General features: G+C 53.3%; 1 protein-coding gene across 3 annotated transcripts in view; it reads right to left on the bottom strand.

Annotated features, from left to right (window-relative positions):
* The window catches only part of PEBP4 (phosphatidylethanolamine binding protein 4), a 36,139-nt gene extending 23,999 nt beyond the window's left edge, over nt 1-12,140 (bottom strand). For 2 of the 3 annotated variants that reach the window (XM_026863140.1, XM_026863142.1), the window contains exons 1-4: nt 12,031-12,140; nt 11,102-11,241; nt 10,139-10,284; nt 8,494-8,626 (exon numbers count right to left, since the gene is read on the bottom strand). In XM_026863140.1, coding sequence (XP_026718941.1) covers nt 8,494-8,626; nt 10,139-10,284; nt 11,102-11,241; nt 12,031-12,064 — 453 coding nt within the window. In that variant the 5' untranslated portion in view covers nt 12,065-12,140. The remainder of the gene's footprint in view (nt 1-8,493; nt 8,627-10,138; nt 10,285-11,101; nt 11,242-12,030) is intronic. The other variant, XM_026863141.1, reaches the window with a different exon arrangement.
* Between the last annotated feature and the right edge of the window lie 2,643 nt (nt 12,141-14,783).

The raw sequence follows: 14,783 nt of genomic DNA, 5'->3' as shown, positions 1-14,783 counted from the left end.
TTTTTTTTTTTTTAATTTTTTTTTTTTTTTCCCCCCCTATAAAACAACCCAAACCCGAACAAGCTTCTCCTTGTGGGGGAAAAGGCAGCGCGCGCAAGAGAGAGAGAGAGAAATGACTCAAGTGTTTTGTAACTTGTCACATTCGAAGCTGCAATTTGGAGGCAGGAAGAAGGGATCCAAAATAGTCGCCCCAACCCCAGCTTGTATAACCGAGATCCCCCATCCCCTCCCCTCCGTCGGGAAAATGGGGAAATTTCTGCCGCAGATTGGCAGCTGGAAAGAGGCAGGCGAGCTCGGGGTTGTTACAGCACAGGAAGGAGCCCCCAAATTGGGAAGAATTACTCATCTGTGGAAAAGGCTCCTGAGTGCTGGCGGGGAGGCACCGGGGAAGATGCTGCAGGGGAGGAAGGCTCCCGGGGTGGCTCCTCGGGATGCTGCGGCTCCCAGCCCCAGCTCCCCGGGAAGCCGTCCTGAGCGGGAGGGGATGCTCGGGAAGCGCAGCCGGGGTGGGAAAGCTGGACAGAGCAGGTTTCCTTGTGGAAAAGGGACCTGGCGAGGGCTGCTCCTTGATCTGACAAAGGGCATCAGGAACCTCCAGTGCCCAAACTGCGCCCAGAGCAAGCTCGAGCCTTCCCAGGGATGGGAGATGCTCGGAGAGTCCCGTGGGAGGGGTCCAGCTCGGGGTGTGTGTCATGGGTAGATATTTCTCCTGTAGAGTGGTTCACTCCGGCCCTCCTGGGCCAAAGCCAGCAGCACCCAGCACTTCCCAGCTTTTTCATCCATGTGCTCAGCGACTCCTCACATCTCAGCGAGACCCCGGCTGCGCCCAGACCCCTCCGCAAAGAGCAGGGAGGGCGATACCTGCCTGTAACAGCCGTGCCCGCCTCAACCCCCCCCCCCCTAATTAAACACGATTTCAGACCCCACAAACTCAGTTTTCAAGGCGTGAGTTCCAGGAGCACCCAGAGGAGCCTGCCTCCTGCTATAAACCCTCCTTCCCACCCAAACCGCCACCGATTTCTTTTAAAAAAGTCAAGATTCGACCCGGGGTTGAATGTGACTTTGAAAGCCCAGATGGGCTTTGGCATCCGGCTCTGTGTTTTGTGGGGGCAGCGCTTCCTAAGGGGCTCCTCAAAAATGAAATGGGTGGGGAGTTTAAATGAGGGGAGGGCCGAGATTTTAAGCCTTTTCACTTAGCATCACCCCATCTGAGGATCTTAAACTCCAAGTGCCCGACACCCACATCGCAGGACAGCGCAGGCTGCGGCCGGCACCCAGAGCATCCCGGGAAAATCCCAAACACAGGGCAGGCTAAAAAAAAAAATTAGGTTATTTTTTCAATAGATTCGTCTGCTTCTACAGTGCAGCTTGGCTTCACAGTTTTTAAAAAAAAAAAAAATCTCTTTCTTTACAAAAGATCCACCTGATGGGTGCATCCGTGCAACTTTCGGATTAACGGGTTAAAACCAAAGGGGTTACAAAGGTGCCCTGCGATGGCAGCGACTTGCCCATGTAAAAAGGCAGCATCACCAAGACAAAAAAGCTGAATTCCTGCTCCTTGGCCAGGGCAATCGATCACACGCTCCCCAGGAGGTGCCCGCTGGGATCCCGTACAGCCCCTGGCACGTCCCAGCTTCGCGCTCACACGAGCGCCAGCAACAATTTTAACAGAAAACTGGGTGATTCAATACGAAGTATACATCTGCAGAAGCAACACAATTATCTCTTGGAGTTAAGCGTTGATGGATAGAAGTTTTAATTACCAAACCTTTTCATCCTCCCCCACACACAAAAAGTATATTTTCTGGCATGTTTATTTAATAATAAAATATGATAAAATTATACGTTAGTGGAATAAGTGCATGGTGTGTGTAAAGTACAAGCTGAGCTGAAGTCTGTTTTGTCACCGGAGTTGAAAATATTAGCTCCTTTGATCTCTTTGGCTCCAAAGCAGCTCTAGAAGGAGAGCGCAGCACATGGCAGGGTGCACCCAGCCCGTGGTGGGGGTTTGGGGAGGGTGCACCCCAGCTCCTGCCTCCGCACGTGCCGGTGCGCTCCCCGCTCCCGCACACGGCCCCAGCTCCTCACGTCCCCGACGAGCAGAGAAAGCACAACCCGGCTGCCTCCATCGCCGGGGTCAGGGCTAAAGGGGGTCCCTGTCACCCATCAGGATCACTTAGGGCTCGGGAAGCGCCCAGCTCCCGTGGGGAACGGCCTTTAGACCTCCGGGTTCAGATCAGTCTTAATTTTTTTTTTGGTTCTTCACCACCGTTGTCGGGCTGTAGAGCGGCGCTCCCCTGGCACCAGGACGGGGGATGTTGCCCCAGCCCAGGAACAACCCTCAGCTCCAAAACCTGAGTGTTAACAGGGAACAGCAGCCGTACAGCCCCTCCGAGACCGGGCAGATACAGGTTACTCACTCCCCAACCTACAGACACGCAGAGGTTGAGGTTTCCCCCCTCCCTCTGCATCTCAACCTACAAGTTAATTCTCCAGCAGGAAATTTCTCCCCCCTCCCGCCCTGACAATTCACAGCCAACCTGCTAATGAGTCTTTGTGAAACTTGTGCCTTCTTACCTCTAATTTTACAGCCTGTTAGGATTTGAGCTCTGTGGACAGCCTCACATTTGGTTTCGAATTATAGGCTGAGTGGCTGTTCTCTCCTATTATTGTGCTGTCAATCTTGTATTAGCACATTATAATATGGTACACTGAATGCATCTGTTCTGTATATCACAAGTCCTAATTGTCATTTGTTGAATCACTTTGTCTTATACGATTGTTAAGCAATTATTTAATCCAAAGCAGCTTAAACTTTGATTACTGTATAGTGTTTACAAGGATCAAAGTAAAATCATCAGCTGCTTCAAACATTTTGCTGTTGAAACAGGCACAAGTGTCTGCCCCGCGCGGGTGGGGATGCCAATACATAAGCAATGAGGAGAGCGGGCTCGATGACCTGTAGGTTCTTGCTGTCTCTGAAGTCCATCCTTCTGCCTGAAGGGGAACGTTGTTTGTCCAGGATGGTTAAACGTCCAGAACATTATTTGTCCAGGATGGTTAAATATCCAGAACATTATTTGTCCAGGACAGTTAAGCGTCCAGAACGTTATTTGTCCAGGATGGTTAAACGTCCAGCAAACATGTAGGTAATGAAAGGGACGTGAAGTGACATTTCTGCCAGGATTGCTCATGGAAGGAGGTTGTCATCGTGTGTGGCACCAGCCGTCCCATCGGTCCCCCCCCTGGTGGGGCAAGGGCCCGTCGGGGAATAACACCCCGTGCTCCCCAAGTGCTTCCCATCAGGGATGCTCTCCCTGGTGCTTTGGAGGTGTGTGAGGGGTGGGGGGCCACTGCACCCCGAACCAGCTCTGCCACACAACCCCCCACCGAAGCAGCGGCGTTTCAACCAGACCGGGCAGGGTCCTACCCGGGAGCGGGTCAGCAGAGGACACGGCTTGACGCAGCGCAGAAGAGCCTGCAGCGCACAGATTTTTTTGCTTTAGCACCCTCAAAGAGGCACTTGGGTAGCTCGCAGGCCTCGCACCAAGCCCTCGGCTGCAGAGCCGGGCCGGTCCCAGGCGCCGGGGAGCCGCTGGGCTGGCCGCCCTCTGAAGTCGGGGGTGCTGGCATGCCACGGCGCGGTCCAGGGGCATGGGAACCCAAACCAGCATCAGCTCCAGCAGGGCAAAAGGGAGGGGTTCATCACCGGGGGCTTGGGCTAATCCCCATAATATCTGGCTGACAGCATCGGGAAGGAATGTTGGGCCATTGTTTTTTAAGTAGCCCAGACAGGATTGAGAGAAATAAAAAAAAAAACAAAACCCCAAACCCAACAACACACAGTGGTGGCTCCTTAACCCCAGACGGTTCTAGGAGCCAGCGAGGATACACAGACTGTCAGGAATCTTCTGCTTAAAACCATCTTCTGTAAGGAGACTGGAATTTAACCTGAGTGCCACTCAGAAGCCCCTTCTTCCAGCCAGCTGCAAATCACTGCCTGACACAACTAGAGCACATCCCAATTAGGATATTAAGCAGACCTTCGCCTCCTTTTGTTAAAAGCTAATGAATTTCCTCATACGAGTAATTTTCCAAATAATAGGCCCCAGACCCTAGAGCACAGAAACCTTTATAAATCAGGACTGTCCCCAGCCCAGCCACCAAGTGTTCACAAAAGGAGGAGAGTCAGGGCCGAGGCTGGGATCTAACCCACGAGTGGACTTGGCCATGGACTCCAAGCTCCTGGGAGAGGTTCGTTCAGTCTGGGCACAGCTGCAATCCCGGCCAAACCCAGGACACGGGTGCCACAGCAGGACATCACCCTGGCTCTCCAGCCCGGGAGCAGCACCCTGGGGTGCTGGTTATAGGCTTAGACACAAAGAGCTGCTGCTGCGTTAAGCCTGATGCAACCCGTGAGGGCATCATCCCATGGTTCACATGGCGAGGGGGGGGGCTTTTCCAGCTGCCTTTTCAGTTGCAGCTCCTCCTTGGCATGGAAATGGTTTTAAATAAGATATTGCCGAAATGTAGAATTCTTGAAAGAGCCGAGAAAAGGCGATGATCTGTACAGCTGCAGGAAGAAGTTCTCATTCACAGATGCGCAAGTTCTCAGATTGCTTTAGACAGGAGAGGGGTCTTGCAAAAACAATAAATTTTTAAAAGTTCAGGTGGGGGTAGGAACCCCGAAAACAACAAAAAAAATCACTTTATTTTGGAAACATCTGGCCCCTGGGCCAGAAAGCAAGTCCTACCCTTTTCCCACACTCTAAAGGAGCAACAGCACAGCCCAAAGAAACCTCTAAGGAAGTTGTCAAACCCCGCGATGAAAACAAATCTGGAAGAGCAGGTAAAAGGTAGCGCCGTAAACTGCAGCCCGAGAACATCGCGGCAGGTAAATTGCTTTTTAACAAGCAGACAAGTTCTATCAATAGCATCTACCGTATGTTTTTATAAAGTGCAGAAATATGTTTTTAAAAGGCCAGTAAATAAAGTTCCTATCGATTTGATCTCAAGCGTAATCTGTTTTTCTGTCTGCCACCAACAGTGGTAATAAAACAGAATCATGTAACGGCGTTTGGGCTAATGCGACTATACATCACGGCAGGGGCCGCGTGCTCGCGGGCGATCTATCATTTTCTATTGGGATTGCTTAGCTGCAGAATTTATAAACTTGCCCCAAATTGATGCAATGTCCAATTTTCTTTTCCAATTTATTTTTGGTTGAGCGAAGCAATATCAAGGCAGGACAAGGAGGGCGTATTTCCCGTCTATCCAGATGTTCTCCCCTGCTCCTGCCTCCTCCCTGGCCTGGGAAAGGGCCCTGGCAGCAGCTCCTCTGATGGGGTTTTCAGGAAGATGCTGACGCATCCTTTAAGGGCTGAGTTTGGTGTTTGCTCCCTGTCACCTGCTGCCCCAAGGCTGCCCACAGAGCCAACCAGCAAGGACTGAGCATCCTCAGGGCTGCATCTCAACCCCACCCGGGGTTCTGCAACACCAGGATGGACCAAGGGCTGCTCTGCCACAGCGCAGGGACGGGGACAGGCGCTTCCCACGCGCCCAAACCACGCGCCCAGGTCTGTACAGCTGCGCCCAGCAGCTCAAGGGTTTCCAAACCACCCGTCCCCGGTCTCCCAGGTCTGGCGATGTGGCTTATTCCTTGGCCTGAGCCTGCTGCTCAGAGATAGCAGCCAGGCCTAACGGCTGCCTTCACGGCACTAAAGAAGTCAGAGATGGGTCTTTTGGGAAGGAACAGTGATGTTTGGTAAAGCTGGCTGCCGGGTTGCAATGGCCCAGTGTCTAAACTGGAGAAGCAGCGAGGGATTTTAAAAGAAACCCTACAAACACACATAAAATGATGGATTAAAGTCCCCCAGGCCTACCAAAGCTCAGCTTTGCAAGATGCTGCCCCACTTGAAGGGCCTTCACCCAAACACACCGACAGAACCTTCACCAGGGAGCATCAAGGCTGCGAGCAGAGACCTGGGGCACAGGCAGGGTGAAACGTGGGGCCCCCCCAGACTCATGAGCTCTATCTGGAACAGGGATGGGAAACATCCCGTCCCCCCACCTTGAAAAACTGATAAATATTTCCGGAGATAAAAACAAACACTCCGCATTTGGCTTTTTTGGTGGTTGTTTTTCTTGAAGAGACAAAGTGTTCCACAGAAAGCAGACACTTCCTACACAAGTTTTCATACTCAAACCCCGAGTTTTTCTGCCACTGATTTCGACAGAAAAAGCGTAGCCAGCCCTTTACCCAGCCCATCTCTCACCACTCCATCCACGAGATCGCCAAGGCTCGGCAGGACCGTAGCTGAGAAGCATCACATAAATGGAGATAACTTTAGCAGAGTGAGGTTTCCCATTCTCACTTGGGAATAAAAACTAAAAAATAAAATCAAGTGTCCTGACCTCAGAAATCCCATCGTAAACCATAAAAAGCAACCCCATTGCCTATGCACGCCTCAGCCCTGGCATAGGATGAGGCAACTCTTGTTCCCACTCACTTTAGGGTGATTTTTTTTTTGGGGGGGGAAAAGGTTATCCCAAAGCATCCTTACAGGTTCGGGAGTAAGAAAAACGTACGTATTCCCATAAAGAAAGCCTGAGGAAATTCAGAGCCAGTTCTCTGCAATGGATTTAAGGCCGTCCAGCCTCTTGCCCAAAATTAAACCCCAGTTTGCACGACTGCAGAAGCTGGGAGCCTCCCGGCTGCGTGGAGCTGGGGATGTGTTTCTGGCAAAGGCCAGAGGAGAGAATAAATGCAAACCAAGGAAGCAGCGGGGCCCGTGTCCTCAGATGCCGCCTCAGCGCAAGATGTGCCGAGTTGTCTTGGAAGGAAACGGTGCCAAATCTGCCAGCGGAGACGAGCCATCAGCCAGCCCTGATGCCAGCGGGAGCTGCCGACCCTCTGCGAGGGGCTCCCCGGGGAGCTGCCCCCCTCCCCAGTCGGCATCCCATCCCAAAATAAACCTGCACCAGTGACGCACAGCCAGCTCCCCAAGCCCAGCCTGGGCAGGTTCACTCACCTGCTCTTGTTTTCAAGTTCAAATCCGGCATCCCCCCAGGCACGGCCAGGCAAGGGTCTGGCTCTGCTTATCCCCCAAATCCTCCCCACAGCATCGTTTACCGGACAGAGCAGCACCCACCAGCATCACCACAGCCAAGTCCCTTCCCTTTCCAGGACAAAAATAAAAAGGAAAGCAACTGCCTACATCCCTGGGGAATTTCAAACTACCGGAACGTAACGCACAAATGATGGATGATTTTGTGTACAGCATCCTCTGCCAGGGAGGATTATTTTTAATTTTTTTTTTTTTTTTTTTTTTTTTGGAAGAATCAGACATCTTTAAGGGAAAGTTATACTTCAAAACATGTGATCAACAGGGGGAAGAGACTTTCCAGACGGCAATGAAACAGCCAGAAAAACTGATTCTTAACACTTCAAGGTAAAGCCAAGACAACAAGAGCCGAGTTTCTCCCTCATTAGCTACGGCTGAAGCATCCGCAGCTGCCAGGGCTGGAGCTACTGATGGGGGACCCGCTCCTGGCAGCTATTGGGGTGCTGACGGGGCCAGGCACAAGGTCTCCTCTACAACCCAACTGGTCCCCAAACTGGGCAGGTCCCAGCGGGACCCTGGGGGTGCAGGGTGACATCCCGACACCTCGCAGAGACCCGCACAACACCCCACTTCTTCCCTGCTCAAGGCATCCCCACACACACCCCCTCCCAGCACGGGTGCAGCCCCCCCGCAGGAGCCCAGCGGCTCCCAGTGCTCCCAGTCCGGCACAACTGGTGGCTCGGGAAGTTCAATGCTGCCACCTGGCGACAATGAGAGGGAACAGCAGCCCCGGAGGGAGGGTCCGAGCAGGGATCGGGCCCCCCACCACCCCCGAAGCCCCATTACAAATCCTACAGCCCCTGAGCAACCCGGGAGCTCACCTTAATCAATCTGGTTTCTCCAGGCAGGCAGCAGAGCCTGTTTGCTTTAAAAAGTTTACAAGTAATTGCAAAATAAATATTAAAAAAAAAAAAAAAAAAAAAAAAATCAACCTATGTTTGCAATTTATTTTTTTTATATATAAGATAGTAAAAAAAAAAAAAAAAAGTGTTTTAGTTTAAGCACACCCTCAGACCAAACCTGTGAAGCAATGAGGAAAAATACTAAAAAACAAAACAAAACAAACCCTTAGAAATTCACCCTGATCTCAGGCAAAAGTTTAACAAGCACAACCCGAGCGGCTGATGGCACTTGGGCCGGGGACAGCAGTGCCCAACCCCCCTGGCACTGGGTGACCACCTCCCCGAGTGCCCCCAGCACCCAGCGCCCGCCCTTTGGGTGTCCCCGCCTGGCCCAGTTCACCAGCCAAAGCACAATCGCACGCGTGTGTACACAATGATTTCCCACGGAATCCTTCCCCTGCGACGATCCAATTAGAGGTGTCTCACTGACACGGAGCGGCGTGGAGCAGACACAACCCGGGACTCACCTTGTCAGCCTGGGGGTACCGGACGCGGGGGCTGCCCCACTCCCTGCTGATCCGCCGCCGGTACCAGTGGCACTTGGGGATGTACGTGCAGCCCACGTCGCCCAGCTCTGGGTAGATAATTTCTACATCCCCTCTGGGGAGAAAAGAGGGAGAAAAAGAGGTTGTAGGGCAAGACCACGCTATGCAAGGAGTTGGGGGGGGGGGATTGATGCTCCTTCCCAGCTGGGCTTGAGCTGCTGCTGCTGCGATGCTGGGCAGGGGATGCAGGATCCAACCTGCTGCCACCAAAGGTGTTGGGCACCAGGATAACACACTCTGTGCTCCACCGTAACTGTGGGGTCTGGTCCCCCCCACACACTCAGCAAGGCTTTGAACATTCATTATGGCTCTGCACACTGAATACACCCAGTGGTTTCCACAGTCTTTTAAAAAATCATGGCCCGTACAGGTTAATCTGAGGTTTGAAGATGGGGAGCAAGAGGGCAAAGCTGCCCCCACTCCCCCTTGGCCCCAGAAAAGCTTTTTGAGCTCTGAGCTTCCCCCTCCTGCTATAAAAGCAGGGACAAGTCTCTGCATTTTGGGCACAGACAGTGCAATAACGGGTCAGCCAGACACCTCCAGCCTCTGCACAAAGCGCTTTCCCCAGTTCTGCGTTATCTAACAGAGAAAGGGGCCGCTGGGGCCGGCTGCCAGGTCACCGCAGCGTGTGGGTAGCGTGTCTCAAGGCCACCCTGAAGATTAGCTGCCACCAACGTGACCCTCGAATCCCGCAGCCCGGGAGGCTGCTGAGCAAACAGCAGCAGCAGCACGGGCCTGGCACAAAGGAGGCTGAGTTCAAAGCTCATGGTTTGTGGGAGGAAGCTGAGGCCAAGTGAAGTCTCTGCCTGCCTTAATCTAGAAGCTCAAGTCACGCCTTTAGAGAGTATTTTGGTTAAATGAGAAATGGTAGAAAGGATGTTTTTGATACAGAAGTTGCCAGTAATGCAGGATATTAAGAACTCCAAGGGCAAGGGGCACCCGTGTGCTGCTGCTCGCCCAGTCCTGCCTCCCATCTCCAGCAACCCACAGGCAACAAGAGATTAAACCAAGGACCTTCAGTCTCAAAACAATTGTTAAGGGGGTGCATTCCATGGCTGTTCAGCCGGGGGGGCCCGGCTGGTACAGCAGCAAACCGCCTGCTTGCAGCTCCAGGAGAAGCTCTCCTCGTCCTTCCTCCTCCTCCCATGCCCACGCTCAGTAAACATTAGCATCTCCGTGGGGTGAGGTCTGCAGGGTGGACTTTCCTTCCCCAAAAAGTAAGCCTCCTTCCCCTGAAACTTTCTGCAGAAAACATTTGTCACCTCCCATGCTGTAAGTCACTTTAAAAACCTCTGCACAACAGACTGGGAAACAACTCGAGGTGACCAGAGACACCAAGATCTCAGCTTGAATAAAACAAGAGCTGGATGGCGTGGCAGGCAACTGCTCTGCTTCGCTCTGGCCCAGATTCCTGGCAAAAGGAAGAAAGCAACCAATATTTATAGCCCTGGCAAAGGGGACACTGGAATTAACTGTCCCAGGAGGTGACACGCTGGACAAGGGCAGCGTGTGACTGGACACCCAGGGCCGGTGAGCTTTGGAGAGGGGACACCAGGGAGCAGCTCACCTGCAGAACTCGCTGTCCTCACCACTGAGCAGCTGGAAGAAGCAGGTCCGGGGGGGCTCATCTGTCCGGGGGTGCTGCTCCCCCCGGGCAGCAGGGCCGAGCAGGCCAGCAGCCAGCAACAGCGCTCCCAGCAGCTTCATCCTGCCCTGCGGGGACCGAGGGACAGAGTGTCACAGGCAGAGCCAGGACCCAGCGCTGCCCCCGCCCCAACCTTCCCCCAAAACCAGCTCCAGGCAAAGCACACCCATCCTCACACGTCATTTTTTATTCCCACTTCCACCAGTTACACACCATTAATCCCAATTATGCCAGAAATGAACTCGTTTCCTGCTGCTGCTCCGTACCAGGAATCACCGAGCCCCCAGCAAGATCCTGCATCTTAGAGGACCCGTTTTTGCCCACGTACAAGAAAGGAGCACCCCCACCACCCCTGCACGGTGCCAGCGATGTGCACGTACGATGCCACAAGCTGGGAGCCCAGCACAGCCTCGACCACTTCCACGGTGATCACCCACACCTCAGGCAGCACTGAGAGGGGACAGAGTTCCCACCTCCAGCTCCTGCTCTCCCCATCTCTAACGTGGTAGAAAAGACGAAAAATTGGCATCAGGCTTGGTCATGGCCTAAGCAAGGCCAGTAGGGATGGACGCACGACCAGCCACGACACGCTGAGCAGCACATCCCTGAGCCCAGGCAGAGCCTCTGCAGGGGAACAGCACAAGGGTTCACCTTGAACCCTGAGCCAGGGCTGAGCTTCCCCTGCATGAAGACAGCCATGGCCACCCATTTTTCTGTACAAAGCACAAGCCAAGCCCCGAGGATGAGGGGAGCCAGGGTAGGGTGTTTATAGACCCACAGCCCTGCCAAGCCCAACTCCAGCCCTCAGCAACCCGGGCTCTGCCTGCGCAGCCCGATGGACCCGGTGGCCAAGGCCACCATGGCTGGCCCTGCCAAGGCACTTACCCGCCGGGTCCTGGGGATGGGCGAGCAGCTCCGAGGCAGAGCCCGGAGGTTTGAGGTTGCCGTGGAGATGGTTTCCCTGGAATGAAGGGAAGAAGGGACTGGGAACAAAAACACAGCCCAGGGAAAGGGCAGCTCATCCCCTAAAGGAGCACCAAAAAAAAAAAATAAAAAATTAGGCAACAGGTTTTCATCTTGCCCATCCCACAGTGATGGTCTCCAGCTGATCCACCAGCTCTGGGTCCTCCCCTGGCCCTAATTCCTCTCTGCACTGACAACTTCCCAGCTAATTAAAAAGGATGCGACCCAAACATTTATTTGCAATAGCCTGTCTTCTCCATTGCCTAATCAGCTCTGGATGAGGCATATGCAAAAAAAAAAAACAAAACAACCCACTGTCAGTTGGGAATAGGTATTACAACACATACTGTATCATTATATAATGAAGTACCAGCACGCAGAGCGAACACGAGTAAGTACTAGCGCCACTGTCATTACAGAGAGAAAAAGGCATCATGCTTAACTAATTAGAAACATTAATGTATTGGGAATGATCTGGAGGTTTAGGGGCTAATGGCTCTGGTTCCCACGCTACAAGATGGGCAAACCCCATAATTAGAGCCCTGATCCTGCAAACAGGCTCACGTGAGTAACGCTTTTCCCATCGGAGTCAGAAGCGCCGGTTTGCGTGAGTCAGGATCACCAAAGTGGGGTTTATATCCTCAAGGGGGGGGGGTGTGGATGGCAGCCCAAGGACTGTTAATCACTGCAGCTGCCCTGGGACTCTGCCATGGGGAGGTGGGTTTCTTCAAAGCAGGATTTCCCTTGGGAAGCCGACAGCTCGGCTGAAAGCTTGGCAAGAGGGTGGCTTTGACCAGGACACACGCACACACACACAGGGAGGGAGCTGCAGACATGGAAAAGGGACTCACCCTGCCAAAGTGACTCTCGCCACGGCAAACCCATCCGTCTTTACTGCTTATTTAAGCGTGAAAGCAGCGAAGCCAACCCAAGGCTCGCACTGCCGCAGCCCTGGCAGCTCCGACCCCCAGGTCAGCCCCAGGGGAGCGGAGGAGCAGCATCACTTTGCAGTAACCAGCTCCAAGCGGTTCCTGCAGTAACTCTGCAGTGATTACCCAAATAACAGCAAAAAGCCAGGGACAGCCTGGACCCTGAACAGACCGAACAGGGGTATTTTATTTTACTTTAAGCCTAGAGGCGGGGAGAAGCCCTTCGCCCGGAGGCAACGTCAGCCACTTCCATCTGGAGACCTCCTGAGAGGATCCTCACGAAACGGGATCAGCACGAAAGGGTTTTGCCAACAGGCAAGGTGCAGAGGGATCCCCCAGGGATGCTCTGAAAGAAAAACCCGTGGGAGCAGCAATCTCTCCTGCAGCATCCTGTGCAAGATGAACTATGGCTTTCTCTCTAAAAGCTATTTGCAGGGTAATTACAAAGATCCTATTTCTCCTACTCAGGAGTTGCGAAGGCAGCGGGAAGCCCTGGTGCAGCAAAATGCTGCCAGGCCACGGCACAGCGGCCCCGACACCACCCTGCCTGCACAAACACTCCAGGCCTGGCAAACCCACACAGGGGACGGGACGTTTCCACCAGCACCCATCCCCTCCGCTCTGCCTGCACCCGGAGCTCTCCCAGCCAGGGAAAACCAAGAACCCACGTGCCTGAGCAGCCGCCCCTCTGCAGAAGGAGCCTCCCACGGGAAAACACACACAGAGCGTGTCCAGCACGAGCCAACCTCCTCTCCCAGCAAGCCCGGGGTGTTTGCCTGTTGCCTCTCCTGACTAAGCAGTGCAGGACTGCAGGAATCTCGTCTTTCCAGCCGTTGGGAAGCCTCCGGCACGGTGCTGTGATGTTCATGCAGGATTCCCCCCCCTCCCACTCAAGGATGAGATACTGCCCTCCACTTATAGACGCTTCACCCTTTTGTAGAGCCATTGTTGAAAACGCTGCTGTAAAACCCCTCCTGCTTCTCTGGTTTATCGTTTCTGCACAGGCCAGGCACGGGTCTGCCTGGCCAGGCAGCAAAACGACCCTGGGGATTTAACCGAGCTCAGACTAGGCACCGCACCTCCGCGCGCGTCACCCCGCAGCTCACCCTGACCTCTCTGCCTTTCCCCCGAACCCCAGCGGAAGGAGAGGAAGGAATTGCTCCTGAGCTGCTGTTCGTTTGGAGGATGGCTTGAACCAGCCCTGGCACGGAGCCACGTGGGCTGTGCTCCCGGCCGTGCCCCATCCGCACGCAGCTCTGGGTCACAGCACCAGGTTCCCGACTTCCAGAACGAACCAGCGTTCGGAAAGACAAATAAAGCTTTCACAAAGTCCCGAGTCCAACCTGTGGCTTTTGAATAGATCCGTTCAGTTAATCAGGTGTTGTGAAGCCCAAGTGCTGCCTGCACGTGCTGCATCCCACTACCACTTCAGCTCGTTGGGAGGAGGCCGAGATGCAATACATATAATTTCCAAGCAAACCAAATCAGCTCCTAAAGCTACTAAAAAGTCTTTCGCAGTTGGCAAAGCTAAAACATAAGCAAGGAAATCATCGTTTTCTATTAATATTAGAGATGAAAAGGTTCGTCGTGAAAGGAAACTACCTTAAGGCAGGGAAGGAAGGGAGAAGTCTGGGGTTTGCTTTAACAATTGCGACAAAGCACAAGTGAAAGCCAGAGCACCCGTGTTGGGAGCCAAGTTACACACACCGGCTGATCCACGGGGCCACGAAACGGGTGCTGGAGGCAGCAACCCACCTGGGTGCTGCTGAGCCCCCCAGTCCTTTGCAGCCCACTTCTTGACGCTCCCCCACGGCCCCGTAAGCTGCTCGCAAGGTCCCAACGTATTTGCCAGGGAGCGCTGAGCACCTCAGGGCACAGCTCAACCACAAATCAAAAGTGTTTCAAGGAACCTCATGGACATCAGCTGAATCTGACAGCTCCCACATGTAAAACCTCCAGCTCCGTTGCAGTTTGTTTACTCAGAGCTGGGCTGTAATGCAAAACAAGTGTTTCCAGGTCAGAATTTCTCCATAAACGCTCATAAGGGACCAGTTTTTTTACTCTGACATGGGCCAAAAACATATTGTTTGCGAGGTTTGGAATTTCCCACCCAAGCCACTGGCTTCCTGTTGATGTTAGTTGAAGATTAACCAGTGCCATTTATAATCCAGTGCTTCTTCCGACTTCACCCAGCACTAAGTCCCCGCGCCATAAAAAGCTTTTTTTTTTTTTCATGGAATCTAAGTTTACCTCCATCCCATTTCATTAGGCGACCTCGGCTCTCCCCAGACACTAACTGCCCGCAGGGGCAGAGCAGGGGGGCATTGCTGGGTCCGAGTTTCACCAGTCCTGTGTCACAGGAAGCCTGTGGCACCGTGGGTTCCCACCCCCCCCAGTTTGTTTCAGGCTGCAGCAAAGTTACAGCTCACCACTAAAGTCCGTTAGAAACTCTATCCCTTTCTTTCCACAGAGCCAAGACTGTTGCTTTGCTCTAATGCTCATGAAAACAAGAATTCACTTTGCTTTGCATGAGCAAAGGCATTTCTAGGCAATAAATCTGCTCCTTGCACACCCACCCAAGACCCCCAAGCACTGGCCCAGCTCAGCTGATGCAGAAAGAGTTCAGCTCTTCCTTCAAGGTCCAGCATTTCCCTCTGATTCGGGCTCCTCTCTGC

The sequence above is a fragment of the Athene cunicularia genome (genome assembly GCF_003259725.1).
Source record: "Athene cunicularia isolate RWA chromosome 22 unlocalized genomic scaffold, athCun1 chr22_part1, whole genome shotgun sequence".
In the NCBI taxonomy this organism is placed as follows: domain Eukaryota; kingdom Metazoa; phylum Chordata; class Aves; order Strigiformes; family Strigidae; genus Athene; species Athene cunicularia.
The sequence above is the reverse complement of the archived record's forward strand: the minus strand, read 5'-3'. Positions and strand labels throughout refer to the sequence as shown.